The sequence below is a fragment of the Pan troglodytes genome, chromosome Y, assembly GCF_028858775.2.
Source record: "Pan troglodytes isolate AG18354 chromosome Y, NHGRI_mPanTro3-v2.0_pri, whole genome shotgun sequence".
NCBI lineage: Eukaryota > Metazoa > Chordata > Mammalia > Primates > Hominidae > Pan > Pan troglodytes.
In genome coordinates, this window is record NC_072422.2 from 30,388,753 (window position 1) to 30,411,544 (window position 22,792).

Sequence of the window (22,792 nt, forward strand, 5' to 3'; positions counted from 1 at the left end):
GGTGTTCTCCTTGTTTTTGTCTTTGTCATTGCATCTCTTCTTCTTTTTTTTTGATATAACAGTTTTTATTTTAAAATACCAATATTTACGTGAAAGCAGCAAATACAAATTATGTCAACTATTTAATGTCCCATGAACAATCTTAGATATCAACTTAGATGGGTAAGGGAATACATGATTTTTCAAAATACTTCTGGGGGGCACACAAGCAGAATACTTTGTGGACCACTGCTTTAAAACACTATTTCTCCAAGTGCATTGAGGGACAACTTACATAATCACCTGGAAAGGGTGGCCAACTTTTAAAAAATGCAGATTCCTGGGCCTTATCCCCAAAATGAGTTATTAGATTTGGTGTGGACTCCAAATAAATCAATTTTCAACATGTACCCCAGGTAGTTCTCATGCAAACCATTTAGAAAGCACTACCTAAAAAAATAAAAACTAGCATTTTACAATATTGTTGCCATGGCTGAAGGGGGACACAACCTCATATACATTTCTGGACTGAGGATAGAACTGATATAAAAGCTAAACAGGAGCCAGAGTTCACAAAATAGCAGCACTTGTGGAGAAGCCTAGAAACAGGAAAAGGTCACCAGGGAAGGAAGGCATTTTCCCCAGAATTCTGAGCATGGTCAAAAGACAGAAGCAGAATGGAAAGGCCCAGGCAGCCTAAGCCCACTGTGGGCTCTGCACTGTGGTTGCACTTTGGGAGAAAACAGAAGAAAGTCCCTTTCCATCTTGAACCAGTCTGAGGAAAGTCTGTGTTTAGGAGGGTCAACCATCACACCAAAATAAAATATGCCCTAACAAAACCTGATTGCAAAACAGGTGACAGAGTATACTTTGGGAAGCACTGCTGGAGAAGGCCAGAGGCTACTTGCCATGAAAAAGCCCTTGGGACACTCTGACAACACTGTTGGGATGGTTGAGGCATCTGTTCCCTTTTGGTCCTGCTGGTGGCCTAAAGTATGGTCTCAGAGCACTTGTCTTCTGCCTGCTTTCTGGGTGGGGCTTGCCAGCATCTATTCTCTCTTCCTGGGATCATAGAAAAGCTGCAGCTTCCTGGGGAGCAGTTTCACCTCCACAGGCTTCACATCACACTCTTCACTGTCTATGCCAAAAGAGCCCCCAGCTCCGTTGGCAACAAGCAAAGTGCACTGGCTGGCTTGGAGACACTGTGCCTTCGATGTGCAGCTTGCGGTTTCAAACCTTTCGAGTTCCTGTAGTTATAAAGTCTCCTTTGCTGATGGTGTTTGTTCAATTCAGATGTTCATAAAATCTTCTTCACTTTTCAGGTCAAGCTGATTTTTCTGTGTTGTGATGGATAGTTCAATGGTGGACAGCTGCACATCTTTCCAGATCTCTGGGCTCACAACCGGGCATGCTCCGGTTGTGCCCAGTAGGATGCAAGACTTTGTAATATTCTTCTATAAAAAGAAGGCCTTTGCACAGGGGTCTATTCTGGTTCACTGGGAGATCTCTCTGTAGGTGCCGTGTGTAAAATATAGGCTTGGTGAGTCTGAGGCCACTCTTTGAGAGTGCTGAAAAAGTGAGCTGCTTTGATTTTTAGAGGCGCAAGATACCAGTACTTGCTAACTTTGATGCCAACATCTCTGAAGGGTCCCCATCGAAGGCCAGTGACTGCAAACACAGGCTATTCCTTTTCACCTTGCATCTGCAAGACATCAAGTGGAACTGTCTTTTCTTTCACAACGGCAAATGTGGCATCAGTTATATGTTGGACTTTGTCTCCATGTTCAGCAAAGAGGGTATGACTCAAACTACCGGTCCGTCCCAGTGGGATAAATCCAATGGGAATCTTACTGAAGGTAGCCTCATCTGTTCTTTGAAGAACTCCAGTAACAACCTCCTTCAGTGTCCCATCTCCTCTTACAACAACGATCACATCTGTGTTTAACATCAGTTCCAGGAGTTCCTTGACTTATTCCTCATAACCTGCCCTAATAATAGACATATCCATCCTGGATATATGTAAAATTAGGGCAGCATTTTTTTCAAATCGAGTTCTGGCTTTGCGTTTGCAAGCTGCAGGATTGAGAAAAACAGTTGCCTTCTTCACTTGTGCATTTGGAGAAATGAGCTGATTGCCAAACACCTGATCTTCTTGATAGGCTGCTCTCCTTAGTAGGTTATCACAGTGTTTTCTATACAGCTAATTACATCCCCAGGCCAGGAGGCAGAGCCCAGTTGTAATTTTCTTCCAATGATTTCGAAGTGTTTTAAAGAATACTGTCACCTTCTAGAGATTTGCAGGGCTGGGCCCGTGCGTGGCTCTGCCTTTCCTGTGCCTGTCTCTTCTTACAAGGACGCTAATCATATTGGGTTTAGAATCTTCCCTAACACAGTATGAACTCATCTGAACTTGACTGCATTTGCCGAAACCATATTTCCAAATAAGGTGAATTTCCTAGGAACCAGATGTTAAGATATCAACATAACTTTTTTTTGAGGTGCACAATTCAACTGTAACACAAGTCAACTCAAAACCCATGCTAAGAGAAAACTATTACCAATGACGTGGTCTGTCAAAGTTTTTAAAACACAGATCTAACCCATGCTCCACAGTCTTAAAATAACAGTATTAAAATCTCAAAGAAATTAATCCTTCTCAAGTTAGGAACTCACAATACCTTCTGATGGCTACTCAAATTTAGATAATGATGATGGTGATGATTCTGATGATGTTTTTGATGATGATAATGATGATTATAAGTAACTACGAGATCTTAAGTTGAATAAAATGTAAGAGGAAGCTCATTTTATCCGAAGTTTTAGAATAAGCTTTCCCTAACGATGAACTCGGTTATTTTCCAACCTACGAACTTTAATTTCTTGGAAATGATTCCTTCTGCATTCAATCAAATTATAGCTCACTGCATTTAAAAATAGGCAATCCAAATGTCCATCAATGATAGATTAGATAAAGAAAATGTGGCACATATACACCATGGAATACTGTGCAGCCATAAAAAAGGATAATTTCATGTCCTTTGCAGGGACATGGATGAAGCTGGAAACCATCATTCTCAGCAAACTAACACAAGAACAGAAAACCAAACACTGCATGTTCTCACTCATAAGTAGGAATTGAACAATGAGAACACATGGACCCAGGGAGAGGAACATCCCACACTGAGGCCTGTCGGTGTATGGGGGGCTAGGGGAGGGATAGCATCAGAAGAAATACCTAATGTAGATGACGTGTTGATGGGTGCAGCAAACCACCATGGCAGGCATATGGCCTTGTAACAAACCTGTATGCTCTGTACATGGATCCCATAACTTAAAGTATATTTTAAAAAGTGTTAGAAAGAAAAAGAAAAAGTATATAGTAATAAGGAGGTTGCTAAGGCCGAACACTCTAATGCTATAGCCAGTAGATACATATGGCAGCTTAAATTTAAATAGAAATTAGTTGCACTTAAATGAAATACAAATATTTCTGCACCACACACACACACACACACACACACAAACATAGGCAACCAACTGCTTTCTCAAAACTATAAACCAATTAGCTTATTAGTCATTCTATCATGCTTGTATGCTGTCTTCCCTCCTTGTAACACTTCATGGGCTTGGCATTTCAGGGAAACATAAGGTAAACAGGGTCCTGGCTTGGCTGTTAATTCTTGTACATTCAGCATCTGCAGGGAAAAATTGAGCTTCAGCAGCAAATAGCTTTGCCTTGCTGTATGCTGAGAGTTTGTCATAGGAAATGGAGGTATCCTATTTTCTTTTAATTTCTAAAGCATATTATAAAATATATTGCTTTTAAAGTATTACAAAAATGTGGCTTCCAGTTCAAAATATACAAACCAAGAGTTTAATACATTTGCCAAAAAATAAAAAATAAAAAAATTTCACATAAACTCTGGGTGTATTCATAACACATAATGGGATGCATGAGAATAAATGCTTGACACTGAGGAGGATGCTTGCAAAAGACTACCTGGAAGGAATAAAATAACATGTTTTCTAAGACTTTCAGAACTATATGTTAGAAGAGGAAGGTAACATTCAAAATTGCTTCATCTCTGTTTGTGAGAGTGCTCAGGTAAACATCACCAACCTTTCCCTTTCTTTAATGTCTTTTTTCAATTATACTTTTAATTCTGGGTTACATGTGCAGAACGTGCAGTTTTGCTACATAGGTATATATGTGCCCTGGTGGTTTGCTGCACCCATGAATCCTTCACCTACATTAGGTATTTCTCCTAATTCTATCCCTCCCCTACCCTCTCAACCCATAATGAAGAGAAAAAGCTACAAACATCTTCATTGTTCAGGTTCAAAAAAAAATAGGTGGTGGCCAGGCACTACAGGTTCATTCATTTGTTTCATGCAATAAAATATATAACTCATTATTTTATCTCAAAAATGCTCTGGGTCTTCAAAGCATTTACTGTCTACTGGGGATGGCAGATTTGTAAAATCATAATTAAATTCAACTTCTAGAACTTAAGAAATGATAGTTCATCTCTTCTTAGAGTACCAAAAGGTTAACATGAACATGGAAATAGTGTAAGGTGAAAGAGTTTTGGTTAAATGACCCCAAAAGCTCCTTCTACTTGGAAGATGTTATCATTCTGTGATTAGAGTCTAAGTTGATTCTACCATTTACGTCCAGGTAAATGTCTAGTATTATATTTAATATACCAAAATCTCCTCCTATAAAACAAAACAAAACAAGTATAAAATGCAAAGATCCCCGTAGAATGTGCAGTGGTGAAATCTGTTCTCATTATCTGATTTTAGCTCAAAATTAAATAATTTGTTAACATTTTAATATTCTTGAGAAACCTGCAGTTTTTTAAGGCTTACTTTTCCATTTTTAAATTTAAACATTTTAGAAACATGCAAATTATAACTTGATTTCATTGATTTCATACTAGTCATCTGAATTAATATATTTTGAATATAAAATTATGAAAGGATTTTACTACATTAGAAATTTGTGGGAGACTGAAATCTTTTGTGTTAATGATTTAAGTAACAGGTGATAAAAAGTATTTTTGAATTTGGTAAGAACAAAATCTCATGTTCTTTGATTTAACCATATTGTATAGTCTGCTAAGTAGAAAAAAATATGCATTAGAATAAATTTGGATGAAATTCCACTTATGAATCCTGCAATGTCACAGTGTAACAATGTAAAAAATACTAAAGTGAGTACTTTGCATGTTAAATTACAACATCATTGCACATTGCCTCCAGCTTTGTCATAGTTTTATCTCTCCTTTCCCCCCAATTTTGCATGTGTTATGTCTTTGTGCAGCTAAAGAAGCAATAAACAAGAACCTCAGTTTTAGGAAACATAGACAGCATTTCCTCACTGCACAACCATGTGTTTACACTCTGTATATTCATCTCAAGACTGGATGAAAACCTTTCTATCAAGGAACCGCCACAGAAAACATCCACTTTCGGCCAGGTGTGGTAGTTCACGCCTGTAATCCCAGCACTTTGGGAGGCTGAGGTGGGTGGATTGCCTGAGGTCAGGAGTTCGAGACCAGCCGGGCCAACATGGTGAAACCCCATCTCTACTAAAAATACAAAAATTAGCAGGGCATGGTGGCAGATGCTTGTAGTCCCGGTTACTCAGGAGGCTGGGGCAGCAGAATCGCTTGAACCCAGGAGGTGGAGGTTTCAGTGAGCTAAGATCATCCCATTGCACTCCAGCCTGGTTATCAATAGTGAGACTCTGTCTCAAAAAAAATAATAATAATAAAATAAATAAATAAATAAATAAATAAATAAAAGAAAAGAAAAGAAAAGAAAAAGAAATGAAGACATCAACTTAACTTTCACATTTGCCTCCATTTTCTTTCCCCTGAAATCCTAAAGCAGTCGCTGAAGACTTTGTGCTTTTTATGAAACGTTGGTTTAGTTGGGTCACATATCAATGGGACTTTGCCACTCACTTTTCCAGCAGTGGGGTTAGATCTCTCTGCATACCCACTTACACTCACCTAAGTCCTTGTCTATGCTAATTACAAATAATGATTTATTTATTAATAATTTTTAAATGAGCTACCTAAAATGTCTCTAAAGATAATAAGCAATGGAAAAGAGATGAAAATATCCAAAGAGTATACGTTGGGATTAGGAGATCAATAGCATCATTGGTCTAACTGGAGGCTAAAGTCCATATGTGATAGGCAGATAGGATGTTAGGCAAATAGTGGGTGTTCCCTGGTTGAGTGAATTATTATGTCATAAAAGACAGAGTGGAGTAGAATGTAGCTAAAAATATTCTTTTTAGGAAGAAAAAGGGAGTGTTCATGAACCTAGAATTTTCATATCTTGTTGAAACCCACCAGAAGAGCTCCTTTGTCTGAGACAAATCAATACCTGCTGTGTTCTTTCTTTGTGATGGCAACAGGGACTTACCCAAAGACAAACCTGAGGACTGTGCAGACAACTTGCACAGAGGACCAAGAGGATATCTGGCTTGAAGGAGACTTCAAGATGTTTGGGGTTTTAGGGAAGAAGAGGTTGTAGAATGGTTTATGTGTTTTATAACTTGGCATTTGCCAAGAAAACTGTAACATACTTGATCTTGAATAAATTATGGGTACTTTTCCTATGGGCTTCCTTCAACACCATTCACACACACACAAACACAAACAAACACACACACCAATGCTTACCTTCACCATTAAAGTCATCATCAGGTATGTAAAATCTAACAGGGAAATATTTTTCCTTTATTTCTTTTTTAGATACAGGGTCTTACTGTGTCACCCAGGCTGGAGTGCCCTGCTGTGGTCTTGGTCACTGCAGCCTTGATCTCCTAGCCTCAAGTGATCCTCCCACCTCAGCCCTGTAAGTAGCTAGGACTACAGGCCAGTGCCACCATGCCCAACTCTTTTCATTTTTCTGGTTTAGTCATGTTGCCCAGGCTGGCCTAAACTCCTGGGCTCAAGCGAAGCCCCAACCTAGGCTCCCAAAGTACTGGGATTACAGGAGCAATCCTCCACTTTTTAATTTGTGGAAACCTGGACCTGCTTCTCTGAACCTCAATACAGAACATTAGATTGAAATAATAAGGTGGAGACTACACTGTCTCATTGTTGCTTCACTTTACCAGTAGCTATTCCATAGATAGGTCACTCTTTTGGAGTCTTTCCCTCTGGTTCCATTGCCTTAAACTGACTGTGTGATTTAGGTAGGTCTAATTTATTTATTGACCTCACAATAAATTTATTTTTTGATCTCACAAACTCTCTGTGGCTCTGAAATCTGGAGCTCACAACCTCTCAATTTCTGTTTGTTTTCACTGCAGTTTGGCTGTGATTGCACCAAGGAAAGAGATGCTTAAACATAAAGAGAAAATGTTAAACTTAGTCATTATGTAAACAACCTGGTTTAGGAAAACCAAAAAGCGGAATAGTAAGATAGGACCTATTCTCAACAAGGGCTTCCACTACTTCATTCAGGCAAGGAATCTTGAAATGAAAGATAAAGTCATTGGATTAACATTCAATTAACATGACATTAAAGTTCTAAGAATGCACTAATCTTTTCTATTTTATAATTATTTCGTATATATTTATTTACTCCCAAATCATTATAATTCTAAAAAAAAAAGAGGACCTATAATCATATTAGTCTTATTTTTAATAAGTGATGACACTAAATATTTAAAAGTTTAAATGGCTTGGCTAGGCCAGGCATGGTGGCTCATACCTGTAATCCCAGCACTCTGGGAGGCCAAGGTGGGCTGATCACCTGAGGTCAGAAGTTCAAAACAAGTCTGACCAACACGGTGAAACCCATCTCTACTAAAAATACAAAAATTTGCTGGACGTGGTGGCAGATGCCTGTAGTCCCAGCTACGTGGGAGGCTGAGGCAGGAGAATCTCTTGAACCTGGGAGACAGAGGTTGTGGATACTGCACCACACTGCACCCCAGCTTGGGCAACAGAGCAAGACTATGTCTCCAAAATAAAAAATGAATAAATAATAAATAGCTTGGCTAAAGTAGTATCCAAAATAAATAACAGAATTCAAATCAGCAATATTAATTGACAAAAATTAGACTACAACATCTTAGGAAGCAAGACTCCACAAATAAATAATAAGCTAATTGTTTTAAATGGCCAAATATTCCAATGGACTAGATGTACCTAAAGTTTCTATCTCTGACAATTTCTAAGATAAAAATTCTTATGATATGCACTATATGAAAATTTGATTTTTATTATATTCTAGGTAATCTGTATTGTTCAAATTATGACAAGAATCTAAATTGTAAATTGAATTAAAATTCATGTACTGAAAGATTATGTATGTAATGGAAAATGTTCTTCGTTAGGAAAAGCTACTTCTTAATTATCAAACAGGCATAATTCATACTACCAAATACTACCAATAATATTATTCAAAACACACATAATTTCCAAACCCTCAATAAGATTATTACTCAATATTCAAATTGCTGAAAGCTTTTTGTGCTGGGAGAGAAACATGCTATCAGAAATCCACCCCAGTTTAACTGTGCTTAAAAAAAATACTAAATACTTTTCAATTAATCCATGTCAGGGAGATCTTTATTTAATAATCTTTCATAATTATCTTTACTGCCAAGCTATGTCTACACAACGTCAAACATCCAACTGACAGATGAAAACTGGAGTAATTTAATAATTGTCACCTAGTTGCATGTTGATGTTGATTGGTTAAAACATCGGTCTCACTCTGTTAACATAGTTTTCAATTTTCACCTAGATTTTGTGATTACATGCATACAATTGGACTTTGTGTGTCTAGACAACAAGAAAATGAAAATTAATTTCTCTTTAATATCACACACAAAGAGTAGTGTTATTGCCACTTGATAGTTTAAGGGAATTTTCCAAAATGTTATTCTAATCCTTTCATGGTTAATAATTTATCTAATTCACATATGCTCAAAATCCATTTGACAACAGGAGCTCAAAAAGACTAAAATTAGGAATAAAGCAGAATGATAACAGTCAGCTCTTTTAAAAAGTGTTACTTTTCCTGAAATTCCCATTTGTTAAAGCCATACTAGAAACCACCAGAAATAATGGGCTGTTGGTCTTACTTCTTCAGCTTACCCCTCCACTACAACAGTAAACATCTATGTCACAGATGATCAGCATTTATTATGCCTGGATTAATACACATACCAGACCCACTATGCACATGCAATTTTGCTGAAATTTTCAAATTCTGTTTTATATTATTACTGATATTGCACTAACATCAGATTACAGGGTGCTTGTATGTGCTGGATACTAAGCATTTTATATGGATTATAACCTTAAACCTCTCAGCTACCTCTATTTTAGACATAAGGGCACTGTGTCCCATGAAAGCTGAGTCACTTGCCCATAATGATCTGCCAAGGGGATAAACTGGCATTCCAACTCCAGCAAACAAGTTTTGGCTGGAGGAGTAAACAAGGCATATGTTCAAAAGGTGAGTCACTTTGCCCAGAAGAGACCACAGGTTAAGTTGTAGCTGGAAGGAATGGAGAGCTCAGAGGATTTTGTCAGCAGTGTTTGTAAGTAGGAAAATAAGAAATGTAAAGGTGCAGCCACCATCACAAGTGAAACTCTATGGAGACAGATGATGAAAGAACCATTTGGGTATTTTGTTATAAGTCATTCAAAGCCATCATCTCTGGAAATCTGTCATAGCTGTCTGAAAAAAAAAAATTAAATGACCCTTTATTACTTTCCTGTGTCAAAATAGTGTATCTGTTGAATATGCTGTTTAGGACAATTTGCCTTGGGGCTATATTAACCTAATGCAAAATGTCAAATTTGCAGAATGTCCCTGAGTATGGTGGTTTATCTCTGTAATCCCAGAATTCTGGAGCCTGAGATGGGAGGATCACTTGAGGCTAGGAGTTCCAGACCAGCCTGGGCGACATAGGAAGGCTACAACTCTTTAAAAAAATTTAAAAACTAGCCAGTCATGGTGGCTGAAAATTGTAATGTAAATCTAATAGGGGATTTTTTTTTCATTGTTTCTTTGTGGATCACTTGAGGTCAGCAGTTTGAGACCAGCCTGAATAACATGGTGAAACCTCATCTCTACAAAAATTAGCTGGGCATGGTGGCACATGCCTGTAATCCCAGCAACTCAGGAGGCTGAGGCAGGAGAATCACTTCAACCTGGGAGGCAGAGGTTGCTGTGAGTGGAGATCACACCACTGTACCCCAACCTGGGCAATAAGAGCAAAACTCCTTCTTGAAAAAAAAAATATATATCTGCTACCATTTTCTAATTTGCAGGAACCTGGACATGCTTCTTCTCTGAAGCTTAATACAGTATCAGCCTGTAGTCCCAGACACTCATGAGGCTGAGGTGGTAGAATCACTTGTGCCCAGGAATTTGAGGATGCAGTGAGCTTCTGTGCCACTGCACTAGAGCCTGGGTAACAGTGCAAGATCCCACTCAGGGACAGGGTAACTCTCACTCAAAGTTTAGAAGAGAATTTTTTTTAAAAATCTGAAAAATATCTGCCCTAAAAGAATAATCTGTATGGTCTCCTCGACATTTTTGAGGAAGACAGAAAGCTCCAAGTGCCCAAGAGTGTTTTCAACTAGAAATTATTGGAAGTAGAATCCCAGAATGGACTTGGGGTCAGAAGGCTCAAAACCTAATGACTTCAGCGACTCTGAACTTTGTTTTCAGAGTAATACTTCATTATGAATTTCAAATCATATTAAAGGGTGATAAAACTCTTCCTTGGTTTTCTATTACCACTATCACAAATCTCCACAAATTTAGTAAGCTTGGAACAACAAACATTTATTCTTTTACAGTTTCTTCAGAGTTTCTTCTACGGGGCTAGGGTTTCTTCCAGAGGTAAAGTTTCTTCCAAGAGACAGTTTCTTCCATGGGGATAGAATTGAGGTGTCAGCAGGGCTGTTGGGCTCCTTTCTGGAAGCGCTAAGGAAGAATCAGTTTCCCTGCCTCTCTAGCTTCTAAACGCTGCTGCCTACATTCCTTTCTCCTGGCTCTCTCATACTCAAAGCCAGCAATGTCCAGGTATCTCTTTTACATGCTGCTTTACTCCAACTCTGATCTCCTCTTGAGCCTTCTGCATCCACATTGGAGGGCTTCTGTTAATATACCGTGCTCAGTTATGTAACTGAGGATAATTCTCTCTATTGGAAGGTCTGCTGGTTAGCAAACATAATTCTGTCTACAACCTTAATTCCCCTTTGCCATTTGAAGTCAATACTTAAGGCAGCGTATTGAAGAAGTCAGGTGCCATGCCTAGCAATCTATTCCGAGATTCCAGCAATGACAGGTGAAGGGAGGAGGAAGGCCATGCACATCTCTCAAGGACCATGATTCTTCTGCCTACAAGTACCTATCACTCAAAATTAGAAATGCTTGTAAACTTGAAATCTCAGCCTCTAAAGCTTGCCTGGCATATAATTCCTCCTCAAAAATATTTTGGACAGTGAAGTGAAGCAGTGCCTGCTCATTCCAGACACCTTGTGGTAAGAGCTGTCCTTCTCCCCCTGCCAACTGTTATACCCAGGAGCAGCCCAGTTTTATCTCTTCTTACTATTGCGTCAACTGAGCCAATTAAAACTCTGCCCAGGGATTTTTAGTATGGAATTATGGAACTTTGTCCTTCACTGGTGGTACTGAGAAAAACAAAATGCATGTAGTGAAAACTGCAGAGAACCCTCTCACTCACCACGTAAAGCAAGTCTATTTCCAGAAAGAAGCAAAGAACCAGACATAAGATTGGTGATGTCCTTGAGCTCATTTCTTCCATGTGCCTCTAAAGTCTAGCTGCATATCTGCCCTTCTCCCAATCTGATTTCTCGACTTTTGCAGTAAATTTGGATATCTCACCACCCTTCTAATAAATTTCAATTTTTCCCTCAATGCCAGATTGAGGCTAGGTTATTTTCTACCAGCTGGACATAGTCCAACACCCTTTGACTAACGCAGAATGCCAGAAAAGTATGTACGACTTCCTGAAAAGATGGGAGATATTCAAGGATGAAAACCGTGCCATAAATTATATCTTGAATTACATCCAGTGCTGTCTACAAGGGAAGCGAATGCATTTTTTTGTAAAAACACTAGCAAAGCCAATTGACTTTCTAGCTTCTTTCCGTGTTGTTCATCTGCCACCCTTTCATCTTAGGTAGCTTGTCTACCCCACAAAGTGCCATGGTGAGCAGCTATGGATAACATATAAACATTTATGGTCCCAGTCCAATGGCTTATGCCAGTAGTCCCAGCATTTTGGCAGGCCGAGGTGGGAGAGCACTTGAGCCCAAGACCAGCCAGAGCAACAATTTGTATAAATTTTTTATTTATACAAAATAAAAAATCAAAATATTAGCCAGGTGTGGTGGAGTGCACCTGTAGTCCCAGCTACTCAGAAAGCTGAGATGAAAGAATTCTTTGAACCCAGAAAGTCGAGGCTGCAGTGAGCTACGATTGCACCACTGCACTTCAGCCTGGGTGACAGAGCAAGACCCTGTCTCTAAATAAAAAAAAAAATAAATAAAAATAAAATAACTTTTGTTATATGGCACTGACAGAAAGAGCACGTGGTAAAGCAGAGCTTCTGTTACCATGCCACACTTAACACCCAAGTAGTAACAACAGCAACGATTGGCGCCAAGCTGCTTAACATAGATTTGTGTGTTCAGATGTTCCAGTCAACAGATGCTTAATAGATGAATCCCTTCTATAGCCCAAATCTTCAGGACACAGCTCAACCATTTATAGATTCCATCAAGATTTCCTCAAAACATAACTTGTCCCTGAGCTGTCACAGAACTTTCTTTGTTCCTTCACTAGGATGCTGTGGCTTATCATCTACCTCTACGTTTACTAACTGTCCAAATTTCTACACGTCAATGTCCATGTCACGTCTGTTTATATTTCATCATAAAGCTCCAAGCTTCACCGAATAGGTCTTCAATCACTAATCGTGGCATGTTTACTTAAGTAATAGAATTCAAAGTCGCAGGTTTCATCTTGGGGAAAAAAGATGATAGGGACACCTTGCATTCAATTATCTGCTCTTTTTTAAATAGCTTCCTTTTTCGATTGTATTGCTAGCAAAACAAACAAACAAACAAACAAAAACAGAATTTCACTTCTCTAGAAATCACAATGGCATTTGCTGTTATCCTACAATGAAAAGACAATGATAGTGACTTTCCTTCTTTTCTGTTTTCTTTTTTTGAGACAGTGTCTCACTATGTCACGAAGGCTGGAGTGCAGTGGTGTAATCTTGGGTCACTGCAATCTCCCTCTGTCTCTCAGGTTCAAGCAATTCCGCTGTCTCAGCCTCCTGAGGCCAGGCTGATCAGAAACTCCTGACCTTAAGTGATCCACTCACCTCCGCCTACTAAAGATTAGAGGTATGAGCCACCGCACCTGGGCAATAATGATTTCCATTTATATTTTTTCTTTATATTTCCCAGGGTTTTCAGTCCCATTGAGAGGTGACAACGTGCTAGCAGCCCTCCCTCGCACGTCCTAGGCCTCAGCGTCCATTCCAGCTGCGCTTGAGGAGCCCTTCAGCCCACACTACAATATGAGAGCCCCTCTCTGGACTGGCCCAGGCGGGAGCCCGCTCACTCTGCTTGCGGTGAGGCGTGGAAGGAGAGGTCGAGAGGTGTGGGCAGGAACTGGGCTGTGCGCGGCGCTTGCGGGCCAGCGCGAGTTCTGGGTGGGCGCGGGCTCGGCGGGTCCCCGCTCCGCGGGCAGCACTCGGAGTGGCAGGCCAGGGCAGAAAGGGGCTTAGCACTCGGGCCAGGAGCAGCAGAGGTTGCGCTGGGTACCCCAGCACTGCCGGCCCGCCCGCATGGAGCTCCAATTATCTCTAGGCCTCAGCCACCTCCCCGTGGGACAGGGCTCAGGATCTGCAGCCCGCCATGTCCTAGCCCCCCCAACGGTGGGCTCCTGCGCAGCCCCAGCCTCCCCAACGGGCACCGCCCCCTGCTCTGCAGGGCCCACTCCCATTGACAGCCCAAGGGCTGAGGAGTGCAGGCGTGGGGCACGGGACTTGCAGGCCCCAGCGCGGGATCCACTAGGTAAAGCCAGCTGGGCTCCTGAGTCGGCTGGGGAATTGGACAACTTTTTTTTTTTTTTTTTTTTCTTAAGATTGAGCCTTGCTCTCTATCACCCAGGCTGGAGTGCAGTGGCGAGATCTCGGCTTACTGCAAGCTCAGCCTCCTAGGTTAACACCATTCTCCTGCCTCAGCCTCCCCAGTAGCTAGGACTACAGGCGCATGCCACCATACCTGGCTAATTTTTTGTATTTTTAGTAGAAACGGGGTTTCAATGTGTTGGCCAGGATGGTCTCCTCTCCTGACCTCGTTCGTGATCCGCCCACCTCGCTTCCCAAAGTGCTGGGATCACAGGCCCAGACACCAGGCTGACTGGGAATTGGAGAACTTTTACGTCTAGCTGGAGGATTGTATGTGCAGCAATCGGCACTCTATATCTAGCTAATCTGGCGGGGACTTGGAGAACTTTTATGCCTAGCTAGAGGATTGTAAATGCACCAATCAGCACTCTGTGTCTAGCTCAGGGATTGTAAATGCACCACTCTGTCAAAATGGACCAATCAGCTCTCTGTAAAATGGACCAATCAGCAGAATGTGGGTGGGGCCAGATAAGGGAATGGAAGCAGGCTGCCCAAAGCACACAGCGCCAATCTGCTGGTGTCTTTTTCCATGCTGTGGAAGGTCGTTTTGGTGTTTGCAATAAATCTTGCTGCTGCTCACTTTTTATGGGTCCCGCAGCTTTATGAGATGTAACACTCACCTTCACAAAGGTCTGCAACTTCACTCCCGAGGTCAGCGAGACCACGAACTCACAGGAAGGAATGAAGAACTGCAGACGCGCTGCCTTTAAGAGTTGTGACACTCACTGGGAAGGTCTGCAGCCTCACTGCTGAAGCCAGTGAGACCAGGAACCCACCGGGAGGGATGAACTACTCCGAAAGGAACCAACAACTCCAGACGCGCTGCCTCTAAGAGCTGTAACACTCACCACGAAGGTCTGCAGCTTCATTCCTGAAGTCAGCAAGACCACGAACCCACCGGAAGGAAGAAATTCCAGACACATCTGAATATCTGAAGGAACAAACTCTGGACACACCATCTTTAAGAGCTGTAACACTCACCGCGAGGGTCCGCAGCTTCATTCGTGAAGTCAGTGAGACCAAGAACCCACCAATTCCGGACACACCTTTATGAAGAATGGAAGGGCTTTTTGCCCTGAAATCATTCAAGAATAAGACCTTAAGATGTATGTCCAAGGATACAGAGAGAAAGCACAGGTGTAATTCACTCCGGAAGTGGTTCCTTGGCGCTGTCCATTCCCCAAGACACCCTGGACTCAACTTACGGCTTTTTCTCTTCCAAGCTTTATATTTAATACAATATCTTGTGTGAGCAACTACTTCAAAATGTGTCTTTTATTTTTCCGTTACTTTTTAACCTCACTTCAATACCAAGGGTTCTCATTAAAAACCTGAAGCGTTTCCATAGCTTGTCTTTCTGTGTTCAGTCCTCTTGGTGACCAAGAGAAGTCTCAAATTGTAGTGCCATGCTCTCATGTATGAACTGACATGAACTTAGTATGTGAGATTCGAACTTCTCAGCTTGACTTTCATCAGTTTTGTTTAATCAAGCTACCAAGCCATATTCTGCATTGCTTCTTCAAAATAGTCACTCAGTTACCCCCTCTTTTCCTCTGGCACTTTCTCTCTGACACATGTAGACACAAACTCTCAAACACACACACACATACACACACACACCATGCGGATTCGGTCTCCAACTCTTCCTTGTGAGCAATATCCCATGTGTCCTACTAGAGCTTCCAACTGGCTTTGATTTTGACCTTACTTGAGCACCTATCAAAATGTTAAATATGCAATTTAAGTTAATTAACCTGTCATCTAGACAATAAAGAAATGTATAATATATAAAATCTAAATAAATTTGTACGCCATAGCTAATTACAAATATAGAAATTTGTAATTAGGTATAAAGACTCAAGACTACGCTTAGTAGATCATGATGACAATTTGAATGAAAAGACTCAACTTCAGCAAGACGTGATTTATTTGAAGGGAATTATAAAAAATACTGCTTTCTACCGAAAAACAATTTATGTTTCATAAAACTATTGTACTACAAAGAAATGTCCAACACTTCTCATCCAAGTTATTTCTTAAATTTAAGAATAAGTACTTAACTGAAATAAAGTCTGTTTTTGCATTTTTAATAAATGTACACATTTTATGAAATTAAGAATGTGGAAGTTTTAGCAAATCTGATCAAGGCAGAAAGACAAAGCTAAACAAAAAAAGTAGAGATTCTAAGTGGTCAGAGTAGAATTTTGAATTCCAGATAATAATATTACTATCCTGCTAAACAAAAGCACTGATATGAATTCAGATACTGCCTAAGAGAAGGCCTTTGGAGAGAATCAGCGTGATGCCAACATTTCAGTATGTTGTTGTGAATGCAGAGTTCATTCACTTAGTGAATGAACAATAATTAAATATCTAAGTCTTTGTATTGCCTATCGAGTTGATAGAGATACAAAAACAACTGAGGAAACAAACAAAAAACCCTCCTAACTCAATAGTATGTGACTTGTGGTTTGTGTAAACATGCAGGGCTGTAGCTTTGAACTCTCACAAGCAAAATTTTAAAGTTTACACATTGTGGGGAGATTTATTCTACCTTTTCAGTCACTATTAAATTTCTGATTCCCTTTTCAAGATCGTATGCGCATATTGCTTCAAAAAGACTAAAGAATAGAAGTGGAACTGGGTTTATTATGAAATTTGGATTACTTTTTCACTGAATAGCATTTTTCACAGAGTTATACTCCCCAAATTACAATTCAATACTGAATCACAATGAAACGTCCACACTGTTTGTGGTCTCCACCCACACAATTGTACCTACAGGGCTCTGCTGTCATGGAAGCTATTGATTTTTTTCATGGGTGGTCTCATTCCATCCAACATCCTATATGAGGAGGCATCCTATCTGAAGTGCATTCATTGTTGCCAAGGCTAGCTCTATAAAATCACCAGGTCCTAGACTCTAGCATATCCAATGTATTATAAAAGGCATTGTAATACTTTGTCCTGTTTGGGGTTTTTCTCTGAATTTTTGTATTCCATTCTTTTTACTTTTGGTTTGAATAGTTCCTTTATGAGAAAGATCTCAACCCAGGTGGCTGATCAAATGAGAACCCTAATAGATTTTGACAGCTCTTTCTCATCACACACATGCACAAAGGGGACTATTAGGCACAGAGACAGCACAGAACACCCTATGGAAGTACAGCATCCAAACGTCAGTTTGACTCCTTCAGTCACATTCAGACCTGGATTTTATGAGATGATTGGGAGATCTGTCACCCTAATGACAAGGGCAATATTCTAGAAACCACTAATATGATGAAGCAGAGTCCTTTAATTTTTTACTCTGAACTATTCCTTGTAATCTCAATGGCAATTTGTAATCTCAATGGCACACAACCCTGGTCTAGTTTTTAATGACACTCTACTTAGACTAACTAGCAATTACCTGGAGAGAGAGTAATCTGACAGATGCAATATAATTTTGGAGATCAATGAATTAATGTAATTGTTTATTTAGTACTTTCAGCCAAATTTTACTGAAAAATATTTTCCAGGTATTAAAGTTTAAAGAACAATGAGAAGAAAAAAATTCTCCATAAAAGAAATTTATCACATTCTCCACGAAGAACTTTATGCAAAAGACAAGCTCTAGTTTCTACATTAGATATGTCTATTATTCTCACAAATTATTTCCTTTCTTTCCAGGTATATTTTGTTCTCTTTTGTCCTTTCTCCTCATCTAAAAATGGCATATGGAAATGCTAACCGGGAAATGTGATACCACTGTGGCATAACTTTGGTTATTCTTCGAGGAAATCTGAATTTGAAATCTATACAGACATAAAACTATTCATGTTTTACTAACATTAGGTTAATATATTAAATGTTTTTGTGTTTACAGACTTTCATTGGTGTTTTATAGAAAAAAGAGGAAATTTTTAAAAGTACAAACACATCACGTCTAATGTAGCTAGAATCATCTGACTATATTTTGTCATTTGATCGTAGTGGATCTTGGAAGAAAACAAAGTCCAAATTTACATTAAGAAAATGGATTCTAAACAATGAAATCCTATCATTGTATGAACTACCTCATGCTTGTATATTAAAAAAAATAAAGTTTTTCTTTGAAAACTCAAAAAAGGTGCTAATATCTCAAGTCATTATGGCAGAAAGAACCATTTTCTCTATCTTTCAGTTTGTAAACTGGAGCATGGTAGTGTACTTAATTCTATTATTTTTTCTATGGATTCATTCCTTTACAGATGATTCAGGTATAACATGCAACACTATATGCTCATATTAATTTTCATCTGCAAATAAAATTATAAAACATTAATTAGGTAATATATGAAAATAAAGTCATTATTTATAGTTTTGTCCATCCAGTAGATGTCCCAATATATACAAGTGGAACATGTGGTAAGCTGCTGCAAGAATTGCATTTGGAATATGAAAAATAAATTAAAATAAAATAAACAGGTTATAGAAAAGATCATGCATGAGACATTATAAAAACCTCCCGGTAAATCTCTCCACACACTGCACAAGAAGTATTGTTTTCTGTTCCAGTGAGGTACTCACCATCTTCCGTGGGCACATAGATGTTTAAGTAAAGGCAGTCTTCATTTTGATCTTGAACATAGGTCATCAAAGTATCCAAATTGGCGGTAAACCAGATGGGCAGCATGTCATGCAATAAGAATCTTTCATCCAGGTGCTGGGGGCACACAGCAGCAAACTGAGTAGCATTTCGGATGCCAGTCCAGGAGGATGGGGATTCTGGGGGCTGAAACCGCCTCTCTCCAGTTGGGGGTGAGGCATAGGGGACCCCTAAGTACTGCTCCACTGGACCCAAGATCTCACTGGGTAATGGTGTTCTTAGGCCCTGGATTTTACCATAATTTGTGTTGACAACTGGATACTGTGCTTGGCTGTCAATGAGGGTGAACTTGATGGCAAGAGCAGTTATCCACAGAAGAACATTGGAGTTTAACATGACACAGACAGAGGTGAATAACAAAGGGAGCCATAGCAGTCCCTGGGGACGCAACATGGTTCAAATCTGCATCCACATCCGAAGCTGTCTAAGTGAGGTGGCTCCAAGGAGACAAAGCTCAGAGGCGAGCCTGCAGAAAGATAAGTCTTTCGAAAACTCCAATGCAACCTAAAGGAGGGAGAAAGCAGACAAGAATAATGAAGCCACACAATGATCACCTAGAACACTGGCTGGCTCTTCCATGAAATCCACAACATCTCTCTATGAAATTCCTATTAATTTGTATATGAATGTGTATAGTGCCATCTCCACATAGTCGACAATAGCAAAAACATAACTTGTCTTTATTATTATTATTTTTTTTTACAGATGATGTCTTGCCATATTGCCAAAGCTGCAGGGCAGTGGTGCTATCACAGCTCACTGCAGCCTCCAACTCCTGGGCTAAAGCCAACCTCCCACCTCAGCCTCCCGAGTAGCTGGGACTACAAGCATGCACCAGTATGTCCGGGCAATTCATTGGAATTTTTGTAGATATAGGTGTCTCTATGTTATCCAGCCTGGCCTAAAGAGATCCTCCTCAATCAAACTTTCAAAGTGTTGGGATAACACGCGTCAGTCACCATGCCTAGTGTCCATCACTTTTCTTAATCCAGGCTGTACATCCTATCACCAGAAACAATGCCTGACATTTAGAAAACACTCATCACATCTGTGTTGAATGAACAAACCGACATTCAAGAATTGTACAGGTTATGCAGGTGATAATAATGACACCTACAAATTTCACTATTGTTTACCAGACGGGTTATCAAAAGAACTTTTTCTCAAATGTTTAAGGCAATTTTCATTCTTTCCTAAGGGGATATGCATGCAGATCTAAAAGTTTTCCAGTAGGAGCAAAATAGAAGCATGCATCCAGGCCATCCTGTCATTGTGATGTGGATATTTATCAGGCCACAAGGGGAAAATCATCAACCGAAAAGAGTGTAGACTTTGGACACGAATTTTCCTTGTTCTACTCAAGTGCACATATATACTTAGGCTACATACTTCACTGTTCTGAATCTCAGTTTCTTGTAAAAAAAAAAAAAAACTGTACAAGATGGTGCATTTCAAGTACATGCTGCAGTGCTGGTCTCTTGAAGACATCTTTCATAACTAAAAGTGTTGATGCAATTATCCTGAGTTTGCAGTAAGCTGCTGCATGCCTGAGAGGGTATCCTCTTCACCCTGTACCCCATTTAAAAATCTAAGGCTACATTTGAGTTACTTTCCCATTAACACTGGAGTCAACTTTTAAAGGGTCACCACCTCAATTGGTCTCTACAAGGATAATATGACTATCCCTAGGGAAATCGCTGCTCCTGTGACAATAAAAGAATGTTTTGCAGCAATGGACAGTATGTCAAATGATCCTCTAGGGACAGAAAACGTTTCACTAGGTGTCACAAGGAGGGTGCGTTTAGAGTGTTCTTCATCTCAAAGTATGCAAATGTGTTTCTGAGGAATTTGTGGGTTACTCAGAGCATTTGCATCAGAAAATAGTTATCCATTTCATTTAAGTAATCAATTGAACAAAATACATCACATGGCTTTTTCTTTTTAATAAAACATATTGGAACTGGATGTATCACAGAACAATAATACCTACTGGGGGGAAATTCCATAGTACATGACATCCTGGGAAAAGTTCAACAGAGTTGGATGAAAATGCACTGAAAATCTGGATTGTAACTTTGAAAGTGACAAATAGCATCTCACCAAATGACTGATTTAGGTGTTTGCTTCTAACTCTGAATTCTACTGTAGACAACATTCGGATGTCTGCCATGCAGCAATCCCATTTCTGAATAATTAAGAGACAGACAAGAAAAACAAAGAGTGATGTCGTGTTTGGTTGCTTCTTTTTTTAACCAGAAGATTTTTAACTAGAGGTAGCTGTTACTTTCGGAGCCTTCCCCAAGAGAATAGGTGAGACCATCACCTTTTTTATAACTTTTATTTTGGCTTCAGGGGTAGGTGTGCAGGTTTGCCATACAGGTAAACTTATGTCACAGGCATTAGTTGTACTGATTATTTCATCACCCAGATACAAGGCCTCATTCCCAATAAATATTTTTCCTAATCTTCTACCTCCTACCACTGCCCATCCTCCAATAAGCTCCTTTTTCTATTGTTTCCTTCTTTGTGTTCATAAGTTCTCATTTCTAGCTCCAACTTATAAGTGAGAATATGAAGTATGTGGTTTACTGTTTCTGCATTAATTTGCTAAGGATAATAGCCTCGAGTTCCATCCATATTCCTTCAAAGGACATAATCTCATTCTTTTATGATGACTACATACTATTCCATGGTACATATGAACCAAATTTTCTTTATCCAGTCTGCCACTGATGGGCATTGAGGTTGATTCCATGTCTTTGCTATTGTGAACAATGAGGCCATCAACTTGTAATTCAGATAAATCTGTATCCTGGGAAGCTATCTCTGTGAACTGAGGGAAGCAAGTCAATCTATGCAGACTACTAAAAACGTAAACTAGTGTGTCCCACCTGCTTCATTAAATTGTGCAGAGCAGGACAGGAGCATATATAGGCAAAGGCTGAAGAGCACAGAAGATGTCCAGTCAACGTAGACAACATGCTGACATGTTCGCTACAGTCCTGCAAGAAAGACTTCTGGGTACAGGGACACAAGGTGCTATTAGCTCACTGTTAGTACTAAGTAGGCTGGCAGCAGCTCATTCAAATTCATTAGGCATCACTTTACCAATTTACTATTTGGAATTTCACATACTACCTAATTTAATCCCATGTAGCTGTAAAGAATTTGGTATTACACACTATCCCAGGTTGGGATTAAATGAGATAGTATGTAACCTCAAAGTATTGAACAGTTGCTGAAACAGACAGCTCAAGTGGAATTCAGTGGGTAGATTTCTTCCCAGGTTTATAATGTCGGTTCCATGAGGAATTCCAGCCCATGCCTTAAATTCTCAAACTCAATGTGAGTGAGACTGTGACTCACATATTGGTTATGACTGACCCACCTGTATGATCAAATCCTTCCTCTATCTAAATCTATAACCCACAAGGTCCTGATGGGCAGTGAGCAATTATAAACTAGCAGCAGACAAAGAAGACAAGCCCAAGGGCACCTGTATACTTCCTAAGTCTAAGTTAGGCATTCACAATACCCACAGGTTGAGAGCTATCTTTTTTTATTCCTTCATTTTTTGAAATTTAGCAAATTTGCAAAAAATTGCTATAGTCTGAAGCTCAGCATTGCCGCATCTCAGCACAATGATAATGATTTGTGAACCATATGATTCTTTGTTGTAGAGATGCCGCCTCTAAATTGTATGGTATTTTGCAGCATTCCCAGTTTCTACTCACTAGATGATGGTGGCACCTCCTACCCAGTTTTAACTATGGAAAATGTCTCCAGACAGTGCTGAATGACCCCGGGTGGCCAAAACCACCCACAAGTGAGATTTACTTGTCTAAGCCATCAAGCATAAAATGATAGTGGCTGTGCAAATGATTAAGTATCTGTAGGTACATTTAGAGAATATAATTTAGTGCTGCCATGTATGTGTGTGTGTGTGTGTGTGTGTG

The 22,792-nt window shown here is 39.7% G+C and overlaps 1 protein-coding gene and 1 pseudogene across 4 annotated transcripts in view; both read right to left on the reverse strand.

Annotated features, from left to right (window-relative positions):
* NLGN4Y (neuroligin 4 Y-linked) overlaps positions 1–22,792 on the reverse strand; it is a 290,720-nt gene that overhangs the window by 182,150 nt on the left and 85,778 nt on the right. For all 4 annotated transcript variants that reach the window (XM_054677312.1, XM_009445747.4, XM_001145110.7 and 1 more), the window contains exon 2: positions 18,758–19,340. In XM_054677312.1, coding sequence (XP_054533287.1) covers positions 18,758–19,229 — 472 coding nt within the window. In that variant the 5' untranslated portion in view covers positions 19,230–19,340. The remainder of the gene's footprint in view (positions 1–18,757; positions 19,341–22,792) is intronic.
* LOC112208075 (acylglycerol kinase, mitochondrial-like) lies at positions 981–15,208 on the reverse strand (annotated as a pseudogene).